Consider the following 23,520-nt stretch of genomic DNA (forward strand, 5'->3'; position numbering starts at 1 on the left):
ACTATTTTTTGTAAATTATTTGTCCGTTGCAAGTAACGGATATATTAACGTCTGTTATATTTTAACATTGAAGTCTATGGCACATGGACGTTAGTAAATGTCTCCGTAAATGTCCGTTATGTTAATGGACGTTAATTTTACTGAGCATGGATATTCAGGGGAACCCCGCCGTCAATTTAAAACAAAAATGACGTGCGGTTCCCGGTAAATATCCATAACCAGACCCGTTATCCGAGCACGTTGACCTGGCCGGCCGCAGAAAAGAGGGGGGGACAGAGTGCGGCCCCCCCTCTCTCCTAAACCGCACCAGGCCACATGCCCTCAACATGGGGAGGATGTCCCCATGTTGATGGGGACAAGGGTCTCATCCCCACAACCCTTGCCCGGTGGTTGTGGGGGTATGCGGGCGGGAGGTTTATCAGAATCTGGAAGACCCCTTTAACAAAGGGGACCCCCAGATCCTGACCCCCCCCCCCCTGTGTGAAATGGTAATGGGGTACACTGTACCTCTACCATTTCACGAAGGAAGTAAAAAGTATTGTAAAAAAAACACACTGACACAAAAGAATAAAGTCCTGGGGAAGACCTCTTCTTGGTCTTCCCCAGTGATGTAGCAGAGGTACGTCAGAGGGGGCAGGGTCACGTGACGGGTGGCTCTGCCTCCTCTATATAAGAAATGTCACTGCTTCAGCCGCTCATTCGCTGGGCTGTGCCCAGCGGTGAGAGGAGGTCCGGGATGCTGCTGCGCCGGATGGATGGATCTTCACATCGCCGGAGCGGAGATCACCCGACGCTGGATCTTCTCATCGCGGGAGATCACCCGCACTCGTCGCAGGATCAGGACAACGCTGGAAGCCGGGAACGAGTGGATTTTTCAGCGCTGGAGTTTTTTTTTTTAATAAAGGACTTTATTCTTTTGTGTCAGTGTGTTTTTTTTACAATACTTTTTACTTCCTTCGTGAAATGGTAGAGGTACAGTGTACCCCATTACCATTTCACACAGGGGGGGGGTCAGGATCTGGGGGTCCCCTTTGTTAAAGGGGTCTTCCAGATTCTGATAAACCTCCCGCCCGCATACCCCCACAACCACCGGGCAAGGGTTGTGGGGATGAGACCCTTGTCCCCATCAACATGGGGACATCCTCCCCATGTTGAGGGCATGTGGCCTGGTGCGGTTCAGGAGAGAGGGGGGGCCGCACTCTGTCCCCCCCTCTTTTCTGCGGCCGGCCAGGTCAACGTGCTCGGATAATGGGTCTGGTTATGGATATTTAGGGGGAACCGCACGTCATTTTTGTTTTAAATTGACGGCGGGGTTCCCCTGAATATCCATGCGACTTCTGGAGCTGGACTTCAAGAAAGGGTGAAATGTTTTTTATTAACGGACGTTAGAAAGGAATGATATAACGGATGTATACGGATATATACGGATAAACATTATCCGTTTTCAATAAAGGAAGAATGGTAAAATATTTATCCGTATGTATCCGTTATTAAATCCGTTAATAAACGTCCGTTAATAGGTGTAAAACGGATATTATAAAACGGACATACAATCCATAGTGTGAAAGAAGCCTTAGTTGGAAACACTGGGGTAGATTCAGTAAGCAATTGCGTCTGCGTATCCATAGATACGCAGCGCAAATGCTAATTTGCGTCGGCGTATCGAGTGCTCCTGATTCAGGAAGCTCGATACGCCGACTGCAGCCTAAGATATGACTGGCATAAAGCTCTTATGCCGTCATATCTTAGGCTGCATTCTTACGATGGCCGCTAGGTGGCGTTCCCGTAGTGGTCAGCGTAGAGTATGCAAATTGCATACTCACACCGATTCACAACCGTACGCGCACCCGGCGTTCGCATTTTACGTCGTTTGCGTTCGTCGGTTTCTTCGTAAGGCTGCCCATGCTATTAGCAGGGGCAGCCAATGCTAAGTATACCCGTCGTTCCCGCGTCGCGATTTTTAAAAATTACGTTGTTTGCGTAAGTGAATCGTGAATGGCGCTGGACGCCATTTACGTTCACGTTGAAGCAAATGACGTCCTTGCGACGTCATTTACCGCAATGCACGTCGGGAAAGTTTCCCGACGGAGCATGCGCACTACGTTCGGCGCGGGAACGCGCCTAATTTAAATGATCCACGCCCCCTACGGGATCATTTAAATTACGCGCGCTTACGCCAGCCAGTTTTACGGAGCGCACACGCAAATTACGGAGCTACTGCTTCGTGAATGAAGCGTAGCGCACGTAATTTACGGAGGCGTAGCGTAAAAACGGTACGCTGCGCCTCCGTAGTAGTGCGCGCCCCTACCTGAATCCACCCCATTCTGACTAGGGTGACCACATGTCCCGGATTGCCCGAGACAGTCCAAATTGCCCGGGACAGTCCCGCCTTGCTCAAGACAGTCCCGCATTGCCCGGAACAGTCCCAATTGCCCAAGACATTCCCGCATTTCCCGGGCCAGTCCCACATTGCCCAAGACAGTCCCGCATTTCCCAGTTCCTTGACTATGCTTCTGCTTGATCCCAACCTGCAACCACTTGTTACAGACCTTTGGCTTGTTCCTTGACTATGCTTCTGCTTGATTCCAACCTGCAGTCACTTGTTGGACTTTTGGCTTGACTTCCTCAACTATGCTTTGGCTTGATCCCAACCTGCAACCACTCATTGCAGACCTTTGGCCTGTTCCTTGACTATACTTCTGCTTGATCCCAACCTGCAACCACTCGTTACTGACCTTTGGCTCATTCCTTGACTAAGCTTTGGCTGGATTTCAACCTGCAACCACTTGTCTTTGACTTTTGGCTTGTTCCTCGACTAAGCCTCTGCTTGATCCCAACCTGCAACCACCCATTACAGACCTTTGGATGTTCCTCGACTATACTTCTGCTTGATTCCCAACCTGCAACCACTTGTTTCCGACCTTTGGCTTGTTTGCGGGACTATACTTCTGCTTGATCCCTACCTGCTATATCTGTTACTGGACCCCGGTTTTCTCACCTCCTAGTGGGGCAATCCTGAGGACCATGGCCTGGTAATAACACGCAGAAAAACCCATTGCCATCATTAGGTGATTACCAGTCGGTGCTTAGACCCCGCACCTTGCATTATCCTGCATCATCGGACAGGGGGTCCTGCTTGTGTCCTTATCATGCTGGTCGGTGGGACCCTCTCCACTGCTATAGCTACTGGTCTCTGAGCCTGACCGTGACACATATCAGGATGGAGGTCACACCACTTCCTTAAACTCAATCTTTCTTTGATATTAGGGGGAGGAATAGTGCCCCATCTTTGATATTAGGGGGAGGAATAGTGCCCCATCTTTGATAATAGTGGGAGGAATAGTGACCCATCTTTGATAATAGTGGGAGGAATAGTGCCCCATCTTTGATATTAGGGGGAGGAATAGTGCCCCATCTTTGATAGTAGTGGGAGGAATAGTGCCCCATCTTTGATAATAGTGGGAGGAATAGTGCCCCATCTTTGATATTAGTGGGAAGAATAGTGCCCCTTCTTTGATAGTAGTGAGAGGAATAGCGCCCCATCTTTGATAGTAGTGAGAGGAATAGCGCCCCATCTTTGATAGTAGTGAGAGGAATAGTGCCCCATCTTTGATAGTAGTGAGAGGAATACTGACCCATCTTTGATATTAGGGGAGGAATAGTGCCCCATCGTTGATAATAGTGGGAGGAATAGTGCCCCATCTTTGATAGTAGTGGGAGGAATAGTGCCCCATCTTTGATAGTAGTGAGAGGAATAGTGCCCCATCTTTGATAGTAGTGAGAGGAATAGTGCCCCATCTTTGATAATAGTGGGAGGAATACTGACCCATCTTTGATATTAGGGGAGGAATAGTGCCCCATCGTTGATAATAGTGGGAGGAATAGTGCCCCATCTTTGATAGTAGTGAGAGGAATAGTGCCCCATCTTTGATAATAGTGGGAGGAATAGTGCCCCTTCTTTGATATTAGGGAGGAATAGTGCCCCATCTTTAATATTAGTGGGAAGAATAGTGCCCCATCTTTGATAACAGGGGGAGGAATATTTCCCAATGTTTGAAAATAGTGGGAGGAATAGTGCCCCATATTTGATATTAGGGGGAGGAATAGTGCCCCTTCTTTGATATTAGGAGAGGAATAGTGCCCCTTCTTTGATATTAGGAGAGGAATAGTGCCCCATTTTTAATAATAGTGGGAAGAATAGCGCCCCTTCTTTGATATTAGGGAGAAGAATAGTGCCCCATCTTTGATAATAGTGGGAGGAATAGTGCCCCTTCTTTGATATTGGGGTGAGGAATACTGACCCATCTTTGATATTGGGGTGAGGAATACTGACCCATCTTTGATATTGGGGTGAGGAATACTGACCCATCTTTGATATTAGGGGAGGAATAGTGCCCCATCTTTGGTAGTAGTAGTAGGAGGAATAGTGTCCCTTCTTTGATATTGGGGGGATAGTGCCCCATTTTTAGTGTCAGTGGTAGGAAATATGGCCCATTGTTGGTGTCGGTGGGAAGAACAGTGTTTTGTATCAGTGGGAGGAATAGTGCTCCAAGGGCCATATTAAAGCATGAAAGGGCCACATCCGGCCCCCTGGGCCGCAGTTTGGAGACCACTGCTCTAGACAGACTATCCCCCTTCACTCTTCATCTACTCTTACCTTACCAACCACTCAGTGTCCACCGCCCCCCTCTGCCAATCCCTACACTGGCACCCGGCCACTCAAAGAATACAATTCTAAATACTAACAACAACCTACAAAGACATTTACTGCCCCCCAACTACATCCAGATCTTCTCTCATTATCAGTCCGAGGGGGGAGGGGCTAAAACATGGAGGAACGTGCGTGTTGCAGAAATATTCTGTATATTTATTAATTTATTTTTATTTTCCTCGAACATGCGCTGTAAAGTTTCACACAGTGGGAAGGTGCGTTCCCACTCACGATTTTTTGGGGGGGGCGATCCTCACGTGTTTCGTCTCTCACTCAGGTCTTCAAAGAGATTGGAGAGCAAAGTGAGAACTCTGTGACTGTGAGGGTCTCCTACCTGGAGATCTACAATGAAACCCTCTTTGACCTCCTGTCCACATTACCCGAGGTGCCCGCTTCTGACACCCAGATGGCCATCGTGGATGACCCACACGGGGTGTCTGTGAAAGGTTTATCTGTCCACCAAGTTCCCAGCGAGGAGCATGCGCTGAATCTGCTGTTTGAGGTAAGGAGTGTGTTATCTGTTACGTTGTAAGTAATAGTGAGGAGGAATAGTGCCCCATCATTGGTGTCAGTGGGAGGAATAGTGTCCCATCATTGGTGTCAGTGGGAGGAATAGTGTCCCATCATTGGTATCAGTGAGAGGAATAGTGTCCCCATCATTGGTGTCAGTGGGAGGAATAGTGTCCCATCATTGGTATCAGTGGGAGGAATAATGCCCCATCATTGGTGTCAGTGGGAGGAATAATGCCCCATCATTGGTGTCAGTGGGAGGAATAGTGTCCCATCATTGGTGTCAGTGGGGGGGAATAGTGTCCCCATCATTGGTGTCAGTGGGAGGAATAGTGTCCCATCATTGGTGTCAGTGGGAGGAATAGTGTCCCATCATTGGTGTCAGTGGGAGGAATAGTGTCCCATCATTGGTGTCAGTGGGGGGAATAGTGTCCCATCATTGGTGTCAGTGGGAGGAATAGTGTCCCATCATTGGTGTCAGTGGGAGGAATAGTGCCACCCATCATTGGTGTCAGTGGGAGGAATAGTGTCCCCATCATTGGTGTCAGTGGGAGGAATAGTGTCCCATCATTGGTGTCAGTGGGAGGAATAGTGCCACCCATCATTGGTGTCAGTGGGAGGAATAGTGTCCCATCATTGGTGTCAGTGGGAGGAATAGTGTCCCATCATTGGTGTCAGTGGGAGGGAATAGTGTCCCCATCATTGGTGTCAGTGGGAGGAATAGTGTCCCCATCATTGGTCTTAGTGGAAGGAATAGTGTCCCCATCATTGGTGTCAGTGGGAGGAATGGTGTCCCATCATTGGTGTCAGTGGGAGGAATAGTGTCCCATCATTGGTATCAGTGGGAGGAATAGTGTCCCATCATTGGTGTCAGTGGGAGGTATAGTGTCCCATCATTAGTGTTGATTAGGTTTGAATGGGTGTGTCCAGATACATAGGTTTGAATGGGTGTGGTCATGTAAGTAGGTTTGAATGGGTGTGTCCAGGTACGTAGGTTTGAATGGGTGTGTCCAGGTACGTAGGTTTGAGTGGGTGTGTCCAGTTACGTAGGGTTGAATGGGTGTGGCCAGGTAGTAGGTTTGAATGGGTGTGGCCAGGTACGTAGGTTTGAATGGGTGTGTCCAGGTTTGAATGGCTGTGACCAGGTACGTAGGTTTGAGTGGGTGTGTCCAGGTACGTAGGGTTGAATGGGTGTGGCCAGGTAGTAGGTTTGAATGGGTGTGGCCAGGTACGTAGGTTTGAATGGGTGTGTCCAGATTTGAATCGGTGTGGCCAGGTACGTAGGTTTGAATGGGTGTGGCCAGGTACGTAGGTTTGAATGGGTTTGTCCAGGTTTGAATGGGTGTGGCCAGGTACGTAGGTTTGAATGGGTGTGGCCAGGTAGTAGGTTTGAATGGGTGTGGCCATGTACATAGGTTTGAATGGGTGTGGCCAGGTACATTGGTTTGAATGGGTGTGTCCAGGTACATAGGTTTGAATGGGTGTGCCCAGGTACGTAGGTTTGAATGGGTGTGGCCATGTACGTAGGGTTGAATGGGTGTGCCCAGGTACGTAGGTTTGAATGGCTGTGACCAGGTACGTAGGGTTGAATGGGTGTGGCCAGGTTTGAATGGGTGTGGCCAGATACTCTGACACATTGACAAATACTGTACATATCAACAGCTGAGAGATCAGAAAACCTATTGATTGTTTTTTCTCCATTAATTTCCACTAGGGGGAGACAAACCGGATCATCGGATCGCATATCCTGAATAAAAACTCTTCCCGGTCCCATTGTATATTCACCATACACCTGGAGGTGAGTTCTTGTCACATACATGACGGGATGTGTGACTCGGAGTACACCTCCATACATGAACCAATCACCGGCTCCATCATTGGACGGTTCCCTTTATCAGAGGCTTTCACAGCTCCAGCCCCCGAGGACTACATACATGCCAAGATATCGAGGAAAACACTTCCACCTGAAATATTAAACTTTAAGACAAGCTATATTTCCAAAAGTATTGGGACGCCGGCCTTTACACACACATGAACTTTAATGTCATCCCAGTCTTAGTCCGGAGGGGTCAATATGGAGTTGGCCCCGCCCTTTGCAGCTATAACAGCTTCAACTCTTCTGGGAAGGCCGTCCACAAGGTTTAGGAGTGTGTCTATGGGAATGTTTGACCATTTTGTCTAGACGTGCATTTGTGAGGTCAGGCACTGATGTTGGAGGAGAAGGCCTGGCTCACAGTCTCCGGGGTTAAGGTCAGGACTCTGTGAAGGCCAGTCAAGTTCCTCCACCTCAAACTCGCTCATCCATGTCTTTATGGACCTTGCTTTGTGCACTGGTCCAAATCATTTGGTGGAGGGGGGGTTATGGTGTGGGGTTGTTTTTCAGGGGTTGGCTTGGCCCCTCAGGGGTTGGACTTGGCCCCTTAGTTCCATTGAAGGGAACTCTTAAGGCGACAAAGCAAGGTCCATAAAGACATGGATGAGCGAGTTTGGGGTGGAGGAACATGACTGGCCCCTCAGGGGTTGGGTTGGCCCCTTAGTTCCAGTGAAGGGAACTCTTAAGGCGTTGGCATATCAAGACATTTTGCACAATTTTATGCTCCCAACTTTGTGGGAGGAGTTTGGGGACGGCCCCTTCCTGTTCCAACATGACTGCCCACCAGTGCACAAAGCAAGGTCCATAAAGACATGGATGAGTGAGTTTGGGGTGGAGGAACTTGACTGGCCTGCACAGAGTCCTGACCTCAACCCCATAGAACACCTTTGGTATGAATTAGAGCGGAGACTGTGAGCCAGGCCTTCTCATCCAACATCAGCGCCTGACCTCACAAATGCTCTTCTGGAAGAATGGTGAAACATTCCCATAGACATCCTCCTAAACCTTGTGGACGGCCTTCCCAGAAGAGTTGAAGCTGTTATAGCTGCAAAGGGGGCGGGGCCAACTCAATATTGAACCCTCCGGACTAAGACTGGGAGGCCATTAAAGTCCATGTGCGTGTGAAGGCAGGCGTACTAATACTTTTGGTGATATCGTGTATTTCAGGAGAACAGAGCATTATAACCACCAGATGGCGCCATCACTCACAATAAACATGTTCGACAAATGACAAGGATTGTTGGTCATCACTGTGAAAAAGTTTGAGAAATTTGCTCAGCACCTTTTTTTAATGAAACGGACCCCATTGTGATCTCCGTATATTTCTTTCTCCAGTCACATTCCAGGACGTTATCCAATGCGAAGTACACCGTGTCGAAGATTAACCTGGTGGACCTGGCGGGTTCCGAGAGATTGGGGAAAACCGGGGTGAGTCCGGGGAACGTGTCTGCAGATGTGACCGTCTTACAGCAAAATAGAAGTTTGGGGCATTCAAGGTTACCCGTCCTGAGACCGCCCCCCCCCCCCTATCTGGCACCATATACTAAGCTCAGGCTGTGATTGGCCCCTATAGGGCCACCCTATGCAATGGCCATTGTTTCCACTCACCTTTCCAGCTCGTGATTGGACAGTTCTTCCCAGATTGATGGACTGCGTACAGGGGCGGACTGACCATTCGGGCACTGCCAACCCATCAGGGTTGCCAGCTTCAGCAAAACCAGGGACAGTATGTCAAAATCTGTCCCTGAAATGTCCCTTCCCGACATCCTTTTGGTCTACAAATCCCAAGATCATAGCTGCCCCGCCTCTCCAGTACCTTCTCAATGTGTGTATGTGTATACTGTGTGTGTATACTGTGTGGCCCCCTAATCTATTGCCTGGGGGCCCCATAATCTCCTATTGCCCGGTGGCCCCATAATCTCCTATTGCCCGGTGGCCCCATGAGTTTTCAGTCCGCCCCTGACTGTGTATGTGCTGATTCAGACACTCCCAGCCCATTCAAGGCCCCTCACTGCACTGTGCATCATTACAGGCCTCCTCAGACAGACCACTGTTCCAGAGCACTGTGCAGCATTACAGGCCTCCTCAGACAGACCACTGTCCAGAGCACTGTGCAGCATTACAGGCATCCCCAGACCACTGTCCAGAGCACTGTGCAGCATTACAGGCCTCCTCAGACAGACCACTGTCCAGAGCACTGTGCAGCATTACAGGCATCCCCAGACCACTGTCCAGAGCACTGTGCAGCATTACAGGCCTCCTCAGACAGACCACTGTCCAGAGCACTGTGCAGCATTACAGGCATCCAGAGCACTGTGCATTATTACAGGCCTCCTCAGACCGTCACAGAGTGGCTAAATCTGTATCTGTGTGTTTGTTCAAACCTTAATACCATAAATAATAACATATTATTTTTACTCCAGGAGTATGCAATGAGTTTGCAAATTCTATAGAAATTATTAAATAATACAATACAATTTACCTAAGCACATAAGATTTTAGTTGACTAAAATTTTTTTATTAGACTAAAATGTACTGGAGAGTTCTGTCTACTAAAATACGACTAAAACTAAAACCACTGCAGATGACTAAAATGGCATTTTAGTCAAAAGACTATAACTAAAACTAAATAAAAGTTTGATGCCAATATTAACACTGGGGTAGATTCAGAGAGCAATTGCGTCTGCGTAACCATAGTTACGCAGCGCAATTGCTTACTTGCGCCGGCGTATCGAATGCTCCTGATCCAGGAACCTCGATACGCCGACTGCAGCCTAAGATATGCCTGGCATAAGGCTCTTATGCCGTCATATCGTAGGCTGCATTCTTACGCAGGCCGCTAGGTGGCGTTCCTGTAGTGGTCAGCGTATAGTATGCAAATTATTATTATTATTATTATTATTATACAGGATTTATATAGCGCCAACAGTTTGCGCAGCGCTTTACATCAGGGAAGACAGTACAGTCACAATACAATCAATACAGGAGGGATCAGAGGGCCCTGCTCGTTAGAGCTTACAATCTAGAAATTGCATACTGACGCCGATTTACAACCGTACGCACGCCCTGCGTACGCAGTTTACGTAGTTTGCGTACGTCGGTTTTTGCGTAAGGCTGCTCCTGCTATTAGCAGGGGCAGCCAATGCTACGTATACCCGTCGTTCCCGCGTTGCGTTTTTGAAAAATTAAGTCGTTTGCGTAAGTGAATCGTGAATGGCGCTGGACGCCATTCACGTTCACTTTGAAGCAAATGACGTCCTTGCGACGTCATTTACCGCAATGCACGTCGGGAAAGTTTCCCGACGGAGCATGCGCACTACGTTCGGCGCGGGAACGCGCCTAATTTAAATGATCCACGCCCCCTATGGGATCATTTAAATTGCGCGCTCTTACTCCGGGCATTTTTCAGGAGCGCCCACGCAATTTACGGAGCTACTGCTCCGTGAATCAAGCGTAGAGCAGGAAATTTACAGAGGCGCAGCGGCAAAACGGTACGCTGCGCCTTCGTAAGAAATGGGCAAATGTACCTGAATCTACCCCACTGTTGTGAAGCCCCAATGTTGGCGGGTGGAGTATAACACTCTGTGTGCTGTCCTAGAACAGCATCCTCTGCTACCATGTGCCCTCGTGGCCAAACCGTAAGTCAGTAGAAGGGGCAGCAACGCGTTTCAAGGGGTGTTCCCTCTTTGTCAAGCCTGCCCCGGTTGGTAAAAACAAAGGCTTTTAAGCTAAAGGATCATACAGGACAGCCCTGTGCCGCAGTGACATCGGTGCTTGACGGAGCCGCACCGGAGATTGACTTGTGAAGCTTTCCGTTAATCAGTATTTATTTTTCCCGTCTCTCAGTCTGAAGGGCAGGTCCTGAAGGAAGCCACTTACATCAACAAGTCTCTGTCCTTCCTGGAACAAGCCATCATTGCGCTGGCCGACCGCCGTGACCACGTCCCGTTCAGGCAGAGCAAACTCACTCACGCCCTCAAGGATTCGCTAGGTGAGATATGATGTCACTGACACTGACCACTACACTGACCTACCGGATTCCTATACTGACCACTACACTGACCTACCTGATCCCTTCACTGACCTAACAGTTCTATACTGACCACTACACTGACCTACCTGATCCCTACACTGACCACTACACTGACCTACCAGATTCCTATACTGACCACTACACTGACCTACCTTATCCCTACACTGACCTACCTGAGTTCTATACTGACCACTACACTGACCTACCTGATCCCTTCACTGACCACTATACTGACCTAACAGTTCTATACTGACCACTACACTGACCTACTTGATTCCTTCACTGACCACTACACTGACCTACCTGATTCCTACACTGACCACTGCACTGACCTACCTGATTCCTATACTGACCACTACACTGACCTACCAGATTCCTATACTGACCACTACACTGACCTACCTGAGTTCTATACTGACCACTACACTGACCTACCTAATCCCTTCACTGACCACTACACTGACCTATTGGATTCCTATACTGACCACGACACTGACCTAACAGTTCTATACTGACCACTACACTGACCTAACAGTTCTATACTGACCACTACACTGACCTACCTGATTCCTACACTGACCACTACACTGACCTACCTGATTCCTACACTGACCACTACACTGACCTACCTGATTCCTACACTGACCACTACACTGACCTACCTGATTCCTACACTGACCACTACACTGACCTACCTGATTCCTATACTGACCACTACACTGACCTACCTGATCCCTATACTGACCACTACACTGACCTACCGGATTCCTAAACTGACCACTACACTGACCTAACTGAGTTCTATACTGACCACTACACTGACATACCTGATTCCTACACTGACCACTACACTGACCTACCTGATTCCTACACTGACCACTACACTGACCTACCTGATTCCTACACTGACCACTACACCGACCTACCTGATTTCTACACTGACCACTACACTGACCTACCGGATTCCTAAACTGACCACTACACTGACCTAACTGAGTTCTATACTGACCACTACACTGACCTACCTGATTCCTACACTGACCACTACACTGACCTACCTGATTCCTACACTGACCACTACACTGACCTACCTGATTCCTATACTGACCACTACACTGACCAATCGGATTCCTACACTGACCTACCTGATTCCTGCACTACTCACACCCCCCCCCCCCCACATGAACAGTGTAGATTGGTTGATTTTGCTCACATCTCGATGGCCTCCATGATGATCTATCAGAGCAGGGCTCTCCCCAGCAACAGGTACTGTTCCCAACACCCAGCCGCTCTTCAGTATCCCCTGCCAAGAGTTTCTCCAATAGCCGCCGTATGCTCTGCACCGCCCCTCCCTTCCACTGTTCTCACACACACATGGGCTGCCCGCACCAGAGGGATCACAGGGGACAGGCTGGACTACAGGAGTCCCTGGGCATGGTGGGGGGGACACAGCACACTTGGGGGGCACAGAAATTAATATGTGCCCCCCAAATATTTCACCCGGGGTGAGAGTACCAGATGCCCCTCCTCCATGCCACTGCAATCAAATCCGTGGACAGACTGGCTCCGGGGACAGTGTCCTCAATCTGAGGACTGTCCCCGGAAACCGGGGATGTCTGGTCACCCTACTCTAATAGGGACTTTCATGTAAGGAGGACTCTAATGGAGTGTCTTATATAAGGGGGACTCTGATGGGGATCTAAATGTAAGGGGTGACTCTGATAGGGGCTCTCATGTAAGGGGGGGGGGGGGGGCTCTGATGAGGGCTCTCATGTAAGTGGGGGAGTCTGATGGGTGACTCTAGTGTAAGCGAACTAACATGATTGGTTGTTAGGATGTTGGCAGTCCTAGCAACCAATGACAGCACAGCTGGGGGAACCTTTGCTGAAGGAGAAACGGAGACTGTAGACCGACCTGAAGACCTGTGTGAGAGGCCACTGACCCAACCTGCAGGCAAGATACAATCAAACAGCGGGCCAGATTTGGCCCACGAGCCCAAGGTGTGAATCCTGGAAGCACGGGGAGGGTCCCTACTCAAACTATGAGAAAGGAAGGTGGTAGGGGTGAGATGACAGAAGGATGGGGAAGGTGAAGGTCCACTTTAGGTGCTGTTGGGAGGTAAAGGGTAACAGGTTCTCTTCATAGCAGGAAAGTAACCAAGCTGTATCTTTCACAAGTCCCCCAATGTCTGCTGGTGTACCCCAAAAAGGACTGATTCTATTGTAGGTCAGAGCTTACATGGGGCTAAGGACCCTCCCACACACCCTAGTGATAGCCTAGTGATTGGATGATCTGAATTGTGGAGGACTCCCTTATACCCCAAAAGTAGTTTTCCCTTTGGGTTCCAGTGGGATAACAGGTTGGCGGGGTGCTGGCTTCTTACAATACCTGGTAACCAGCGAACCCTGAAGGAGTGGGGTTTAACATAAGGCTGGTTTTCATGTAAGGGTTTCTTTACGTTTTAGGGTACCATGCGTCAAGAACTAACGTATTGAGTGGTGTGTGAGGGCTAAGTGTGGGATCATAGCTGGGATGTTGTAACTGATTATTTTTTTCCAAACAGGAGGAAACTGTAATACCGTGTTGGTGGCGAATGTGTACGCCGAGGTGGCTCAGATTGATGAGACTGTGAGTAATATCTGGTAGTCACACAGGTGGTAAGGCTTTGCCTATAGATAAATATGGATTAACCCCATAGCTATGATGCTGCAAACCATAATAGAGGACAACAAAGTCTTTATTTCACCTCCAATCTCATCTGATTAGAACTCCGTCACACACACTACAACCATGTGCAGTCCTAACCATGACCACCACACCTGTATGCGCTTGTTGGACATCCCATTCCAAAACCATGACCATGGTCCAATTCCAAAACCATGACCATGGTCCAATTCCAAAACCATGACCATGGTCCCATTCCAAAACCATGATCATGGTCCAATTCCAAAACCATGACCATGGTCAAATTCCAAAACCACGACCATGGTCCAATTCCAAAACCACGACCATTGTCCTATTCCAAAACCTTGACCATGGTCCAATTCCAAAACCATGACCATGGTCCAATTCCAAACCATGACCATGGTCCAATTCCAAAACCATGACCATGGTCCAATTCCAAAACCATGACCATGGTCCAATTCCAAAACCATGACCATGGTCCTATTCCAAAACCATGACCATGGTCCAATTCCAAAACCATGACCATGGTCCAATTCCAAAACCATGACCATGGTCCTATTCCAAAACCATGACCATGGTCCTATTCCAAACCCATGACCATGGTCCAATTCCAAAACCATGAGCATGGTCCTATTCCAAAACCATGAGCATGATCCAATTCCAAAACCATGACCATGGTCCTATTCCAAAACCATGACCATGATCCAAATCCAAAACCATGACCATGGTCCTATTCCAAAACCATGACCATGGTCCAATTCCAAAACCATGACCATGGTCCTATTCCAAAACCATGACCATGGTCCAATTCCAAAACCATGACCATGGTCCTATTCCAAAACCATGACCATGGTCCTATTCCAAAACCATGACCATGGTCCAATTACAAAACCATGACCATGGTCCTATTCTAAAACCATGACCATGGTCCAATTCCAAAACCATGACCATGGTCCTATTCCAAAACCATGACCATGGTCCTATTCCAAAACCATGACCATGGTCCAATTCCAAAACCATGACCATGGTCAAATTCCAAAACCTTGCCCATGGTCCAATTCCAAAACCATGACCATGGTCAAATTCCAAAACCACGACCATGGTCCAATTCCAAAACCACGACCATTGTCCTATTCCAAAACCTTGACCATGGTCCAATTGCAAAACCATGACCATGGTCCAATTCCAAAACCATGAACATGGTCCAATTCCAAAACCATGACCATGGTCAAATTCCAAAACCTTGACCATGGTCCAATTCCAAAACCATGACCATGGTCCTATTCCAAAACCATGACCATGGTCCAATTCCAAAACCATGACCATGGTCCAATTCCAAAACCATGACCATGGTCCTATTCCAAAACCATGACCATGGTCCTATTCCAAACCCATGACCATGGTCCTATTCCAAACCCATGACCATGGTCCAATTCCAAAACCATGACCATGGTCCAATTCCAAAACCATGACCATGGTCCAATTACAAAACCATGACCATGGTCCTATTCCAAGTGTTCAAGCTCCTTATCAAACTGGTCTTTGGTTTGATCAGATGCTTTGGAAGCCAGAGGAGACATCTTGGGTCTAATAGACCTCCGATCTCTCCATAAAGAGGACCTGTCAAGGCTCATGCTAGCACAAGGAATGTTGCACAAATATCGTGTGAGATAAAAAAAAAAAAATTGCAACACCCACCATTTTATTCTTAACCACTTCCGGACTGCCGCATGACTATATACGTTGGCACTTTGAAGCGGGATATCTCTGTTATGGCAGCAGCTAGCTGCCATAACCCAGATATCCTCGTCTTCAGGTGGCGGTCCGGTTTCCGATAATGGTGGTTTCTGCGGTGGATTTGGTAGCGGCGGAGGAGATCGGTAGCAGCGGAGGCGATTCGGTACCCACCCGTCACTTCACCATCACTTCCACCCATATGTCTTAATGGCACATTTTTTTATTGCATTTTAGTGTAAATATGAGATGTGACGTCTTTTTGACCCCCAGATCTCATATATAAGAGGACCTGTCATGCTTTTTTCTATTACAAGGGACGTTTACTTTCCTTGTAATAGGAATAAAAGTGACCCAATTTATTTGTTAAATAAATAAAATAAAGTAAAATAAATAAAAATATTTAAAGCGCCCCGTCCCGACAAACTCGCGCGCAGAAACGAACGCATGAGTAGCGCCCGCATATGAAAACGGTGCTCAAACCACACATGTGAGGTATCTCCGCGATCGTTAGAGCGAGAGCAATAATTCTAGCCCTAGACCTCCTTTGTAACTCAAAACATGCAACCTGTAGAATTTTTTACACGCCCTATGGAGATTTTTAAGGGTAAAAGTTTGACGCCATTCCACGAGCTGGCGCAATTTTGAAGCGTGACGTGTTGGGTATCAATTTACTCGGCGTAACTTTATCTTTCACATTATAAAAAAAAATTGGGCTAACTTTACTGTTGTCTTATTCCTATTTTCTTCCCAAAAAAGTGCGCTTGTAAGACCGCTGCACAATTTCGGCGTGACAGAAAGTATTGCAACGACCGCCATTTTATTCTCTAGGGTGTTCGAAAAAAATATAGAATTTTTGGGGGCTCTAAGTAATTTTCTAGCAAAAAACATTGTTTTTAACTTGTAAACAACAAATCTCAGAAAGAGGCTCGGTCCTTAACCTCTTGACGACCGAGGACGTCCCTGGGACGTCCTCGGCTTTGTGCGGTGATATCTGAATGATGGGGCAGCTACATGCATCATTCAGATATCGCCGTCTTCAGCCGCCGATTCTGTGCACGATAAGAATGATCAAAGCGGCGAACCCAGTCATCTCTATGACCGTCGGAGGCCCGGGCGCGATGTTATGACGTCACGCCCGGTACCCGGAAGTAAACAAAGCCGCAATTGCGGCTGTCGGCATGTGATCTGTGATTTTTTTTCCCCAGTCTCATGCTTTCCAGCCTGGAGGAGAGATGTGGGGTCTTATTGACCCCGCCTCTCTCCATAAAGAGGACCTGTCACACTGATTCCTATTACAAGGGATGTTTACATTCCTTGTAATAGGAATAAAAGTGATCAAAAGAAAATGTAAAAAAAAGGGTAAAAATAAATAAATTAAGTAAAATAAAAAAAAAAAATTCAAAACGCCCCTGTCCCTGTTATCTCGCACACAGAAGCGAACACGCATGCAGGTCCGCCCACATATGTAAACGCCGTTCAAACCCCACATGTGAAATATCGTTGCATGCGTTAGAGCGCATGCAACAATTCTAGCACTAGACCTCCTCTGTAACTCGAAAATAGTAACCTGTAAAAAATGCTAAAGCGTCACCTATGGAGATTTTTAAGTACCAAAGTTTGGCGCCATTCCATGAGTGTGCGAAATTTTAAAGCGTGACATGTTAGGTATTCACTCGGCGTAACATCATCTTTCACATTATACAAAAAAATTGGGCTAACTTTACTGTTTTGTTACTTTTTAATTCATGAAACCGTTTTTTTTCCCCAAAAAAAAGGCGTTTGAAAAATTATTGCGCAAATACCGTGCGAGAAAAAAAGTTGAAATGACCGCCATTTTATTCCCTAGGGTGTCTGCTAAAACAAAATATATAATGTTTGGGGGTTCTGATTAATTTTCTAGCAAAAAAAAATTGAATTTTACATGAAGGAGAGAAGTGCCAGAATAAGCCCGGTGGTCAAGTGGTAAAGTGGTTAAAAAAAATATATAATTTTCATTGTTCAGCAGGAAATTCCTGAACACCTGAAATCATACTCGTCATATTTCAGAATCTCTGTGATATCTTTTCATAAAGTGTGAGCGCATCGCCTTATTGTTTGTGTATTTTTGTCTTCAGCTGTCTACTCTGCGATTTGCCAGCAGAATGAAATGTATACCGGCAGAGTGCATCATCGCCCAGCACTACGACCCCATGGTAAGTGCCGTCCCGTGGAGTTTAGAGGTTAAGAACAAAGCAGGGGGGGGGGGGGCTCTCATAATGTCTTAGGGCTGGGTTCACACTCATGTGACGCCAGACTTCGCATGCGATTCTGACCGCATTGCTGTGCAGATCATTAGCGATGCCTGTGGGAATGTAGGGCTGAATTCGCATCAAACTCGTGCAGGACCCCTTTCTTTTTTTTGTCTGCACTAGAATCGGATTGCATAGGTGTTCACACCCATGTGATCCGATTCCTGTCCGAATTCACAGTTCGCACTGCGATCCGATCTGGAGGCATCATTAACTTTGTATTAACACCCGCAGCAGTTACGCAGAGGGCGATTCAGGTGCAATGTGGGAACCCGCCCTGGATTCGCAGGGTCTCCCCGCGTGGCATCTTAGGCTGCATTCACACTGATCGGCTTTTCTTCAATCCTTCCTTCAATCAATCCTTCCTTTGATGAATCCTTCCTTCGATTAACCCTTCCTTCGATTAACCCTTCCTTCAATCAATCCTTCCTTCAATCGATCCTTCCTTCGATTAACCCTTCCTTCAATCAATCCTTCCTTCAATCGATCCTTCAATCAATCAATCCTTCCTTCAATCAATCCTTCCTTCAATCGATCCTTCCTTCAATCAATCCTTCCTTCGATTGATCCTTTCTTCGATTAATTCATCCTTGAATCAATCCTTCCTTGAATCAATCCTTCCTTGAATCAATCCTTCCTTGAATCAATCCTTCCTTCGATTAACCCTTCCTTCGATTAATCCTTCCTTCAATCAATCCTTCCTTCGATTAATCCTTCCTTCTATCAATCCTTCCTTCAATTAATCCTTCCTTCGATTAACCCTTCCTTCAATCAATCCTTCCTTCGATTAACCCTTCCTTCAATCAATCCTTCCTTCAATCGATCCTTCCTTCAATCGATCCTTCCTTCAATCGATCCTTCAATTAATCCTTCGATTGATCCTTCTTTTGATTAATTCATCCTTGAATCAATCCTTCCTTGAATCAATCCTTCCTTGAATCAATCCTTCCTTGAATCAATCCTTCCTTCGATTAACCCTTCCTTTGATTGATCCTTCCTTCAATCAATCTTTCCTTCGATTAATCCTTCCTTCGATCAATCCTTCCTTCGATTGATTCTTCCTTCGATTAATCCTTCCTTCGATTGATCCTTCCTTTAGATCAATCCTTCCTTCGATTGATCCTCTCTTCGCTCACTTCCTTAGATTATTATTATTATACAGGATTTATATGGCGCCAACAGTTTATTCAGCGCTTTGCAACATGAGGGCAGACAGTACAGTTACAATACTATTCAATACAGGAGGAAAAAAGCCCTCTGCCTTGCTCATTGGAGCTTACAATCTAAAAGAGAGGGTCAAGTGATATTAAAAGGTAATAACTCTGGGGGATGAGCTAGATTGACCCTTATTTTGATTGATGGATCCTTCCTTCAATCAATCAATCAATCAATCGAATGAAGGAGCTTCCAAAGGATCAAGTGATCAAAGGAAGGATCATAGGCATGCACACGGGGTATACCAGGTGGGCCCAGGCACACCCTATGCAGAACAGATTCCCCCTACTGACCTTTGTATTGACACCCGCAGCGGTTCCGCAGAGGGCGGTGTGAACTGCTGGCGATTCAGGTGCAATGTGGGAACCCGCCCTGGATTCGCAGGGTCTCCCCGTGTGGCATCTTAGGCTGCGTTCACACTGATCGACTTTTCTTCAGGTTAGGTAAAAAAAAGCAGAAGAAACTGCATCCCCTATGTAGCTCTTCTTTTGGAAAAGGTTCCTGATGAACTTCAGTGCGATTTCAGCCCCATAGACTTCTATGTTATCTCACAGAAGTCACATCAGTGTAGAATGCTATGCGAAATTGATGGATCACTGTTCGTTTTTTTTTTGACCCTCGCTTCTCCTCCCTGGTTTGGAGCCTTCCTTGGATCCTGCCTTCTATCGTTCGAACCTTCCTTCGCTCAATTGATCCTTCATTCGATCGATCCTTCCTTTGATCGATCCTCCCGTCGCTCACTCGATTAATCCTTCCTAAGACTATTATTATACGGGATTTATATGGCGCCAACAGTTTGTGCAGCGCTTTGCAACATGATGGCAGACAGTACAGTTACAATACCATTCACTACAGGAGGAATCAGAGGACCCCGCTCATTGGAGCTTACAATCTAAAAGAGAGGGTCCAGGGATACAAAAGATAATAACACAGTGGGGGGATGAGCTAGATTGATCCTTCTTTTGATTGATGGATCCTTCCTTCGCTCAATCAATACTTCATTCGATCGATCCTTCCTTCAATCAATCCTTCCTTCGATTAATCCTTCCTTCAATCAATCCTTCCTTCAATCGATTATTCCTTCAATCGATTCCTCCTTCAATCGATTCTTCCTTCGATCAATCCATCCTTCACTCAATCCTTCCTTCGATTAATTCTTCCTTCGATTAATCCTTCCTTCGATTAATCCTTCCTTCGATTAATCCTTCCTTCAATCGATCCTTCCTTCATTCAATCCTTCCTTCGATTGATCCTTCCTTCAATCAATCCTTCCTTCGATTAATCCTTCCTTCAATCAATCCTTCTTTCGATTAATCCTTCCTTCAATCAATCCTTCCTTCAATCGATCCTTCCTTCAATCAATCCTTCCTTTAATTGATCCTTCCTTCAATCAATCCTTCCTTCGTTGGATCCTTTCTTTTGATTAATTCATCCTTCAATCAATCCTTCCTTCGATTGATCCTTCCTTCGATTAATTCATCCTTCAATCAATCCTTCCTTCGATTGATCCTTCCTTCGATTAATTCATCCTTCAATCAATCCTTCCTTCAATTGATCCTTCCTTCAATCGATCCTTCCTTCAATCAATCCTTCCTTCGATTAATCCTTCCTTCCTTCAATCGATCCTTCCTTCAATCAATCCTTCCTTCAATCAATCCTTCCTTTGATTAATCCTTCCTTCAATCAATCATTTCTTCGGTTAATCCTTCCTTTAATCAATCCTTCCTTCCATTAATCCTTCCTTCAATCGATCCTTCCTTCAATCAATCCTTCCTTCCATTAATCCTTCCTTCGCTCACTTCCTTAGATTATTATTATACAGGATTTATATGGCGTCAACAGTTTATTCAGCGCTTTGCAACATGAGGGCAGACAGTACAGTTACAATACTATTCAATACAGGAGGAAAAAAGCCCTCTGCCTTGCTCATTGGAGCTTACAATCTAAAAGAGAGGGTCAAGTGATACAAAAGGTAATAACTCTGGGGGATGAACTAGATTGACCCTTCTTTTGATTGATGGGTCCTTCCTTCAATCAATCAATCAATCAATCAATCAATCGAATGAAGGAGCTTCCAAACGATCAAGTGATCAAAGGAAGGATCATAGGCATGCACATGGGGTGTACCAGGTGGGCCCAGGCACACCCTATGCAGAACAGATTCCCCCTACTGACCTGGCTCCTCCTCTCCCCCCGAAGCACTGCTGGCTTCCCTCCTCTCCCGCCAGCTGTTGCTGCGGGATGTTTTAGTATGAGTGGGGGAAGGGGCGAGTAAATATATAATTTACCAACCCCTTCCCTTTCTGAATGAACATCGTGAGTGATGTGTGTTTGAGCTTTGGGGGTGCATACCCTAATGCCATAGGCTGCGCACATCTATGAGAAGGATCGATGGATCAAAGGAAGAATCAAAACCGCTTCAGCGTGATCCTAGCCTTGGGCAGCAAGGATGACCAGGGAGGAGTGGTGAGGGTTAAAAAAAAAATACCCATCCATCAAAGTCGCATAGGAATGTTTCTCATCTAAGCTGACGTAACTTCTAAAGTTGCATCAAAATCGCACTGGAAACGGCATGAAATTGCATTAGAATAGTGGGAGGTGATATGGGGGGGAAACGCAAACGCATCAAAATTGCATCATTTGCTGCATTTTATTTCATTTTTATTTTCCCTTCAGCCTAAAAAAATAAATAAATAAAAGTGTTGGTTATAGATACACCTTAAATGTACATTTTCAAAGCCTGTAAAATGTTAGATGTCATGTTGATGGTCGCCCTGTGCCTGATGTGTGATCTGTTTTCTTTTGGCAGCGAATGTGTAAAAATTTGCAGCAAGAGATCGAATTCCTTCGCAGGGAGCTGACCCTCCGCGACACTCTGGTAAGGGGTCGTCCTGTGCGACACGATCGTCATCCAGCGATCGGCCAGTTTATTAAATCCTCAACCTTCATTTTATTCATTTTTTGCCTCAATACCAGTTTTATATAGAAGGACGTCACCAATTTGTCGGCCATACTGCTGCTTTATAACTGTTACTAGACATGTGCACTGTCAAAAAATTTGTTTGTTTTCTTTTTCTTTTTAGCTTTTTTTTTTTTATTCGGAATTAGAAAATTTCGAATTTGAAAATTCGGAATTTATAAAATTCGGAGTTCGAAAATTCGGAATTCGGAAAATTCGGAGTCCGAGAATTCAGAATTCGGAGATTAGGAAATTCAAACATTTGGAAATTCAAAAATGCGAAAATTCAAATTTTCAGATTTTCTAATTTTCAAATTCTGAATTTTCGAATTTCCAAATTTTCGAATTTTGGCGGTCTAAATTTTCGAATTTCCAGAAGCCAAGAGACAGAGGGTCTCGCCGAGGGATCAGAATGTGCCCAGTCAGAAGCCAAGAGATAGGGTCTCATCGAGGGGTTAGAGGTTCCCAGCCAGAAGCCAAGAGACAGAGAGTTTCACCAAGAAATCAGAGGTGCCCAGCCAGAAGCTAAGAGACAGAGGGTCTCACCGAGGGGTCAGAGGTGCCCAGCCAGAAGCCAAAAGACAGAGGGTCTCACCGAGGGGTCAGAGGTGCCCAGCCAGAAGCCAAGAGACAGAGGGTCTCACCGAGGGGTCAGAGGTGCCCAGCCAGAAGCCAAGAGACAGAGGATCTCACCGAGGGGTCAGAGGTGCCCAGTCAGAAGCCAAGAGACAGAGAGTTTCACTAGGGGTCAGAGGAGCCACAGCCAGAAGCCAAGGGATAGAGGGTCTCACTAAGGGGTCAGAGAAGCCCCAGCCAGAAGCCAAGAGAAAGAGGGGCCAGAGGTGCCCAGTCAGAAGCCAAGAAACACAGAGTTTTACTGAGGGGTCAAAGGTGCCCAGCCAGAAACCAAGAGACTGAGGGTCTCATTGAGGTGTCAGAGGGTCTCACCAAGGGGTCAGAGGTGCCCAGCCAGAAGCCAAGAGACAGAGTTTCCCTGAGGGTCAGAGGTATCACGGCCAGAAGCCAAGAGACAGAGGGTCTCATCGATCCCACAGGGTCCCGGGAACTTCTTCTCCAGCCCTGTGAGCCCCTCCAGCGGCTGTGATTTGCTATTATCGGCGGGATCGGGACACCTATAAAGATTTCCCATGTGGCCAGTATGTACTGTGTGTTGTACCATTTTTTATTAAACTGCCCACTAGATGGCACTTTTCCTTTTCTATACACACACAGTAACGGGGGGGGAAATTGCATGCGATTCAGACAGGAATCGCACTGCATTCCTGTTTCTGAATTTTCGAATGTTGGCATTCTAAATTTTTGAATTTCCGATTTGGGCTAACTTTACTGTTGTCTTATGTTTTTTCAAAAAAAAAGAAAAGAAAAACACCCCCAACACCTGAATCCTCCACCCCAAACTCTCTCATCCATGTCTTTATGGACCTTGCTTTGTACACTGGTCCATATCATTTGGTGGAGGAGGGATTATGGTGTGGGGAGGGAGGGGAG

General features: G+C 46.7%; 1 protein-coding gene across 1 annotated transcript in view; it reads left to right on the plus strand.

The window, feature by feature from the left end:
* Positions 1-23,520, plus strand: part of KIF9 (kinesin family member 9) — a 52,896-nt gene that overhangs the window by 11,190 nt on the left and 18,186 nt on the right. The window contains exons 5-11 of the mRNA XM_040355246.1: positions 4,989-5,213; positions 6,936-7,019; positions 8,430-8,522; positions 10,941-11,085; positions 13,691-13,755; positions 17,664-17,741; positions 21,862-21,930. Of these exons, the coding sequence (XP_040211180.1) occupies positions 4,989-5,213; positions 6,936-7,019; positions 8,430-8,522; positions 10,941-11,085; positions 13,691-13,755; positions 17,664-17,741; positions 21,862-21,930 (759 nt within the window). The remainder of the gene's footprint in view (positions 1-4,988; positions 5,214-6,935; positions 7,020-8,429; positions 8,523-10,940; positions 11,086-13,690; positions 13,756-17,663; positions 17,742-21,861; positions 21,931-23,520) is intronic.

Source organism: Rana temporaria, chromosome 5 (genome assembly GCF_905171775.1).
Source record: "Rana temporaria chromosome 5, aRanTem1.1, whole genome shotgun sequence".
Classification (NCBI taxonomy): domain Eukaryota; kingdom Metazoa; phylum Chordata; class Amphibia; order Anura; family Ranidae; genus Rana; species Rana temporaria.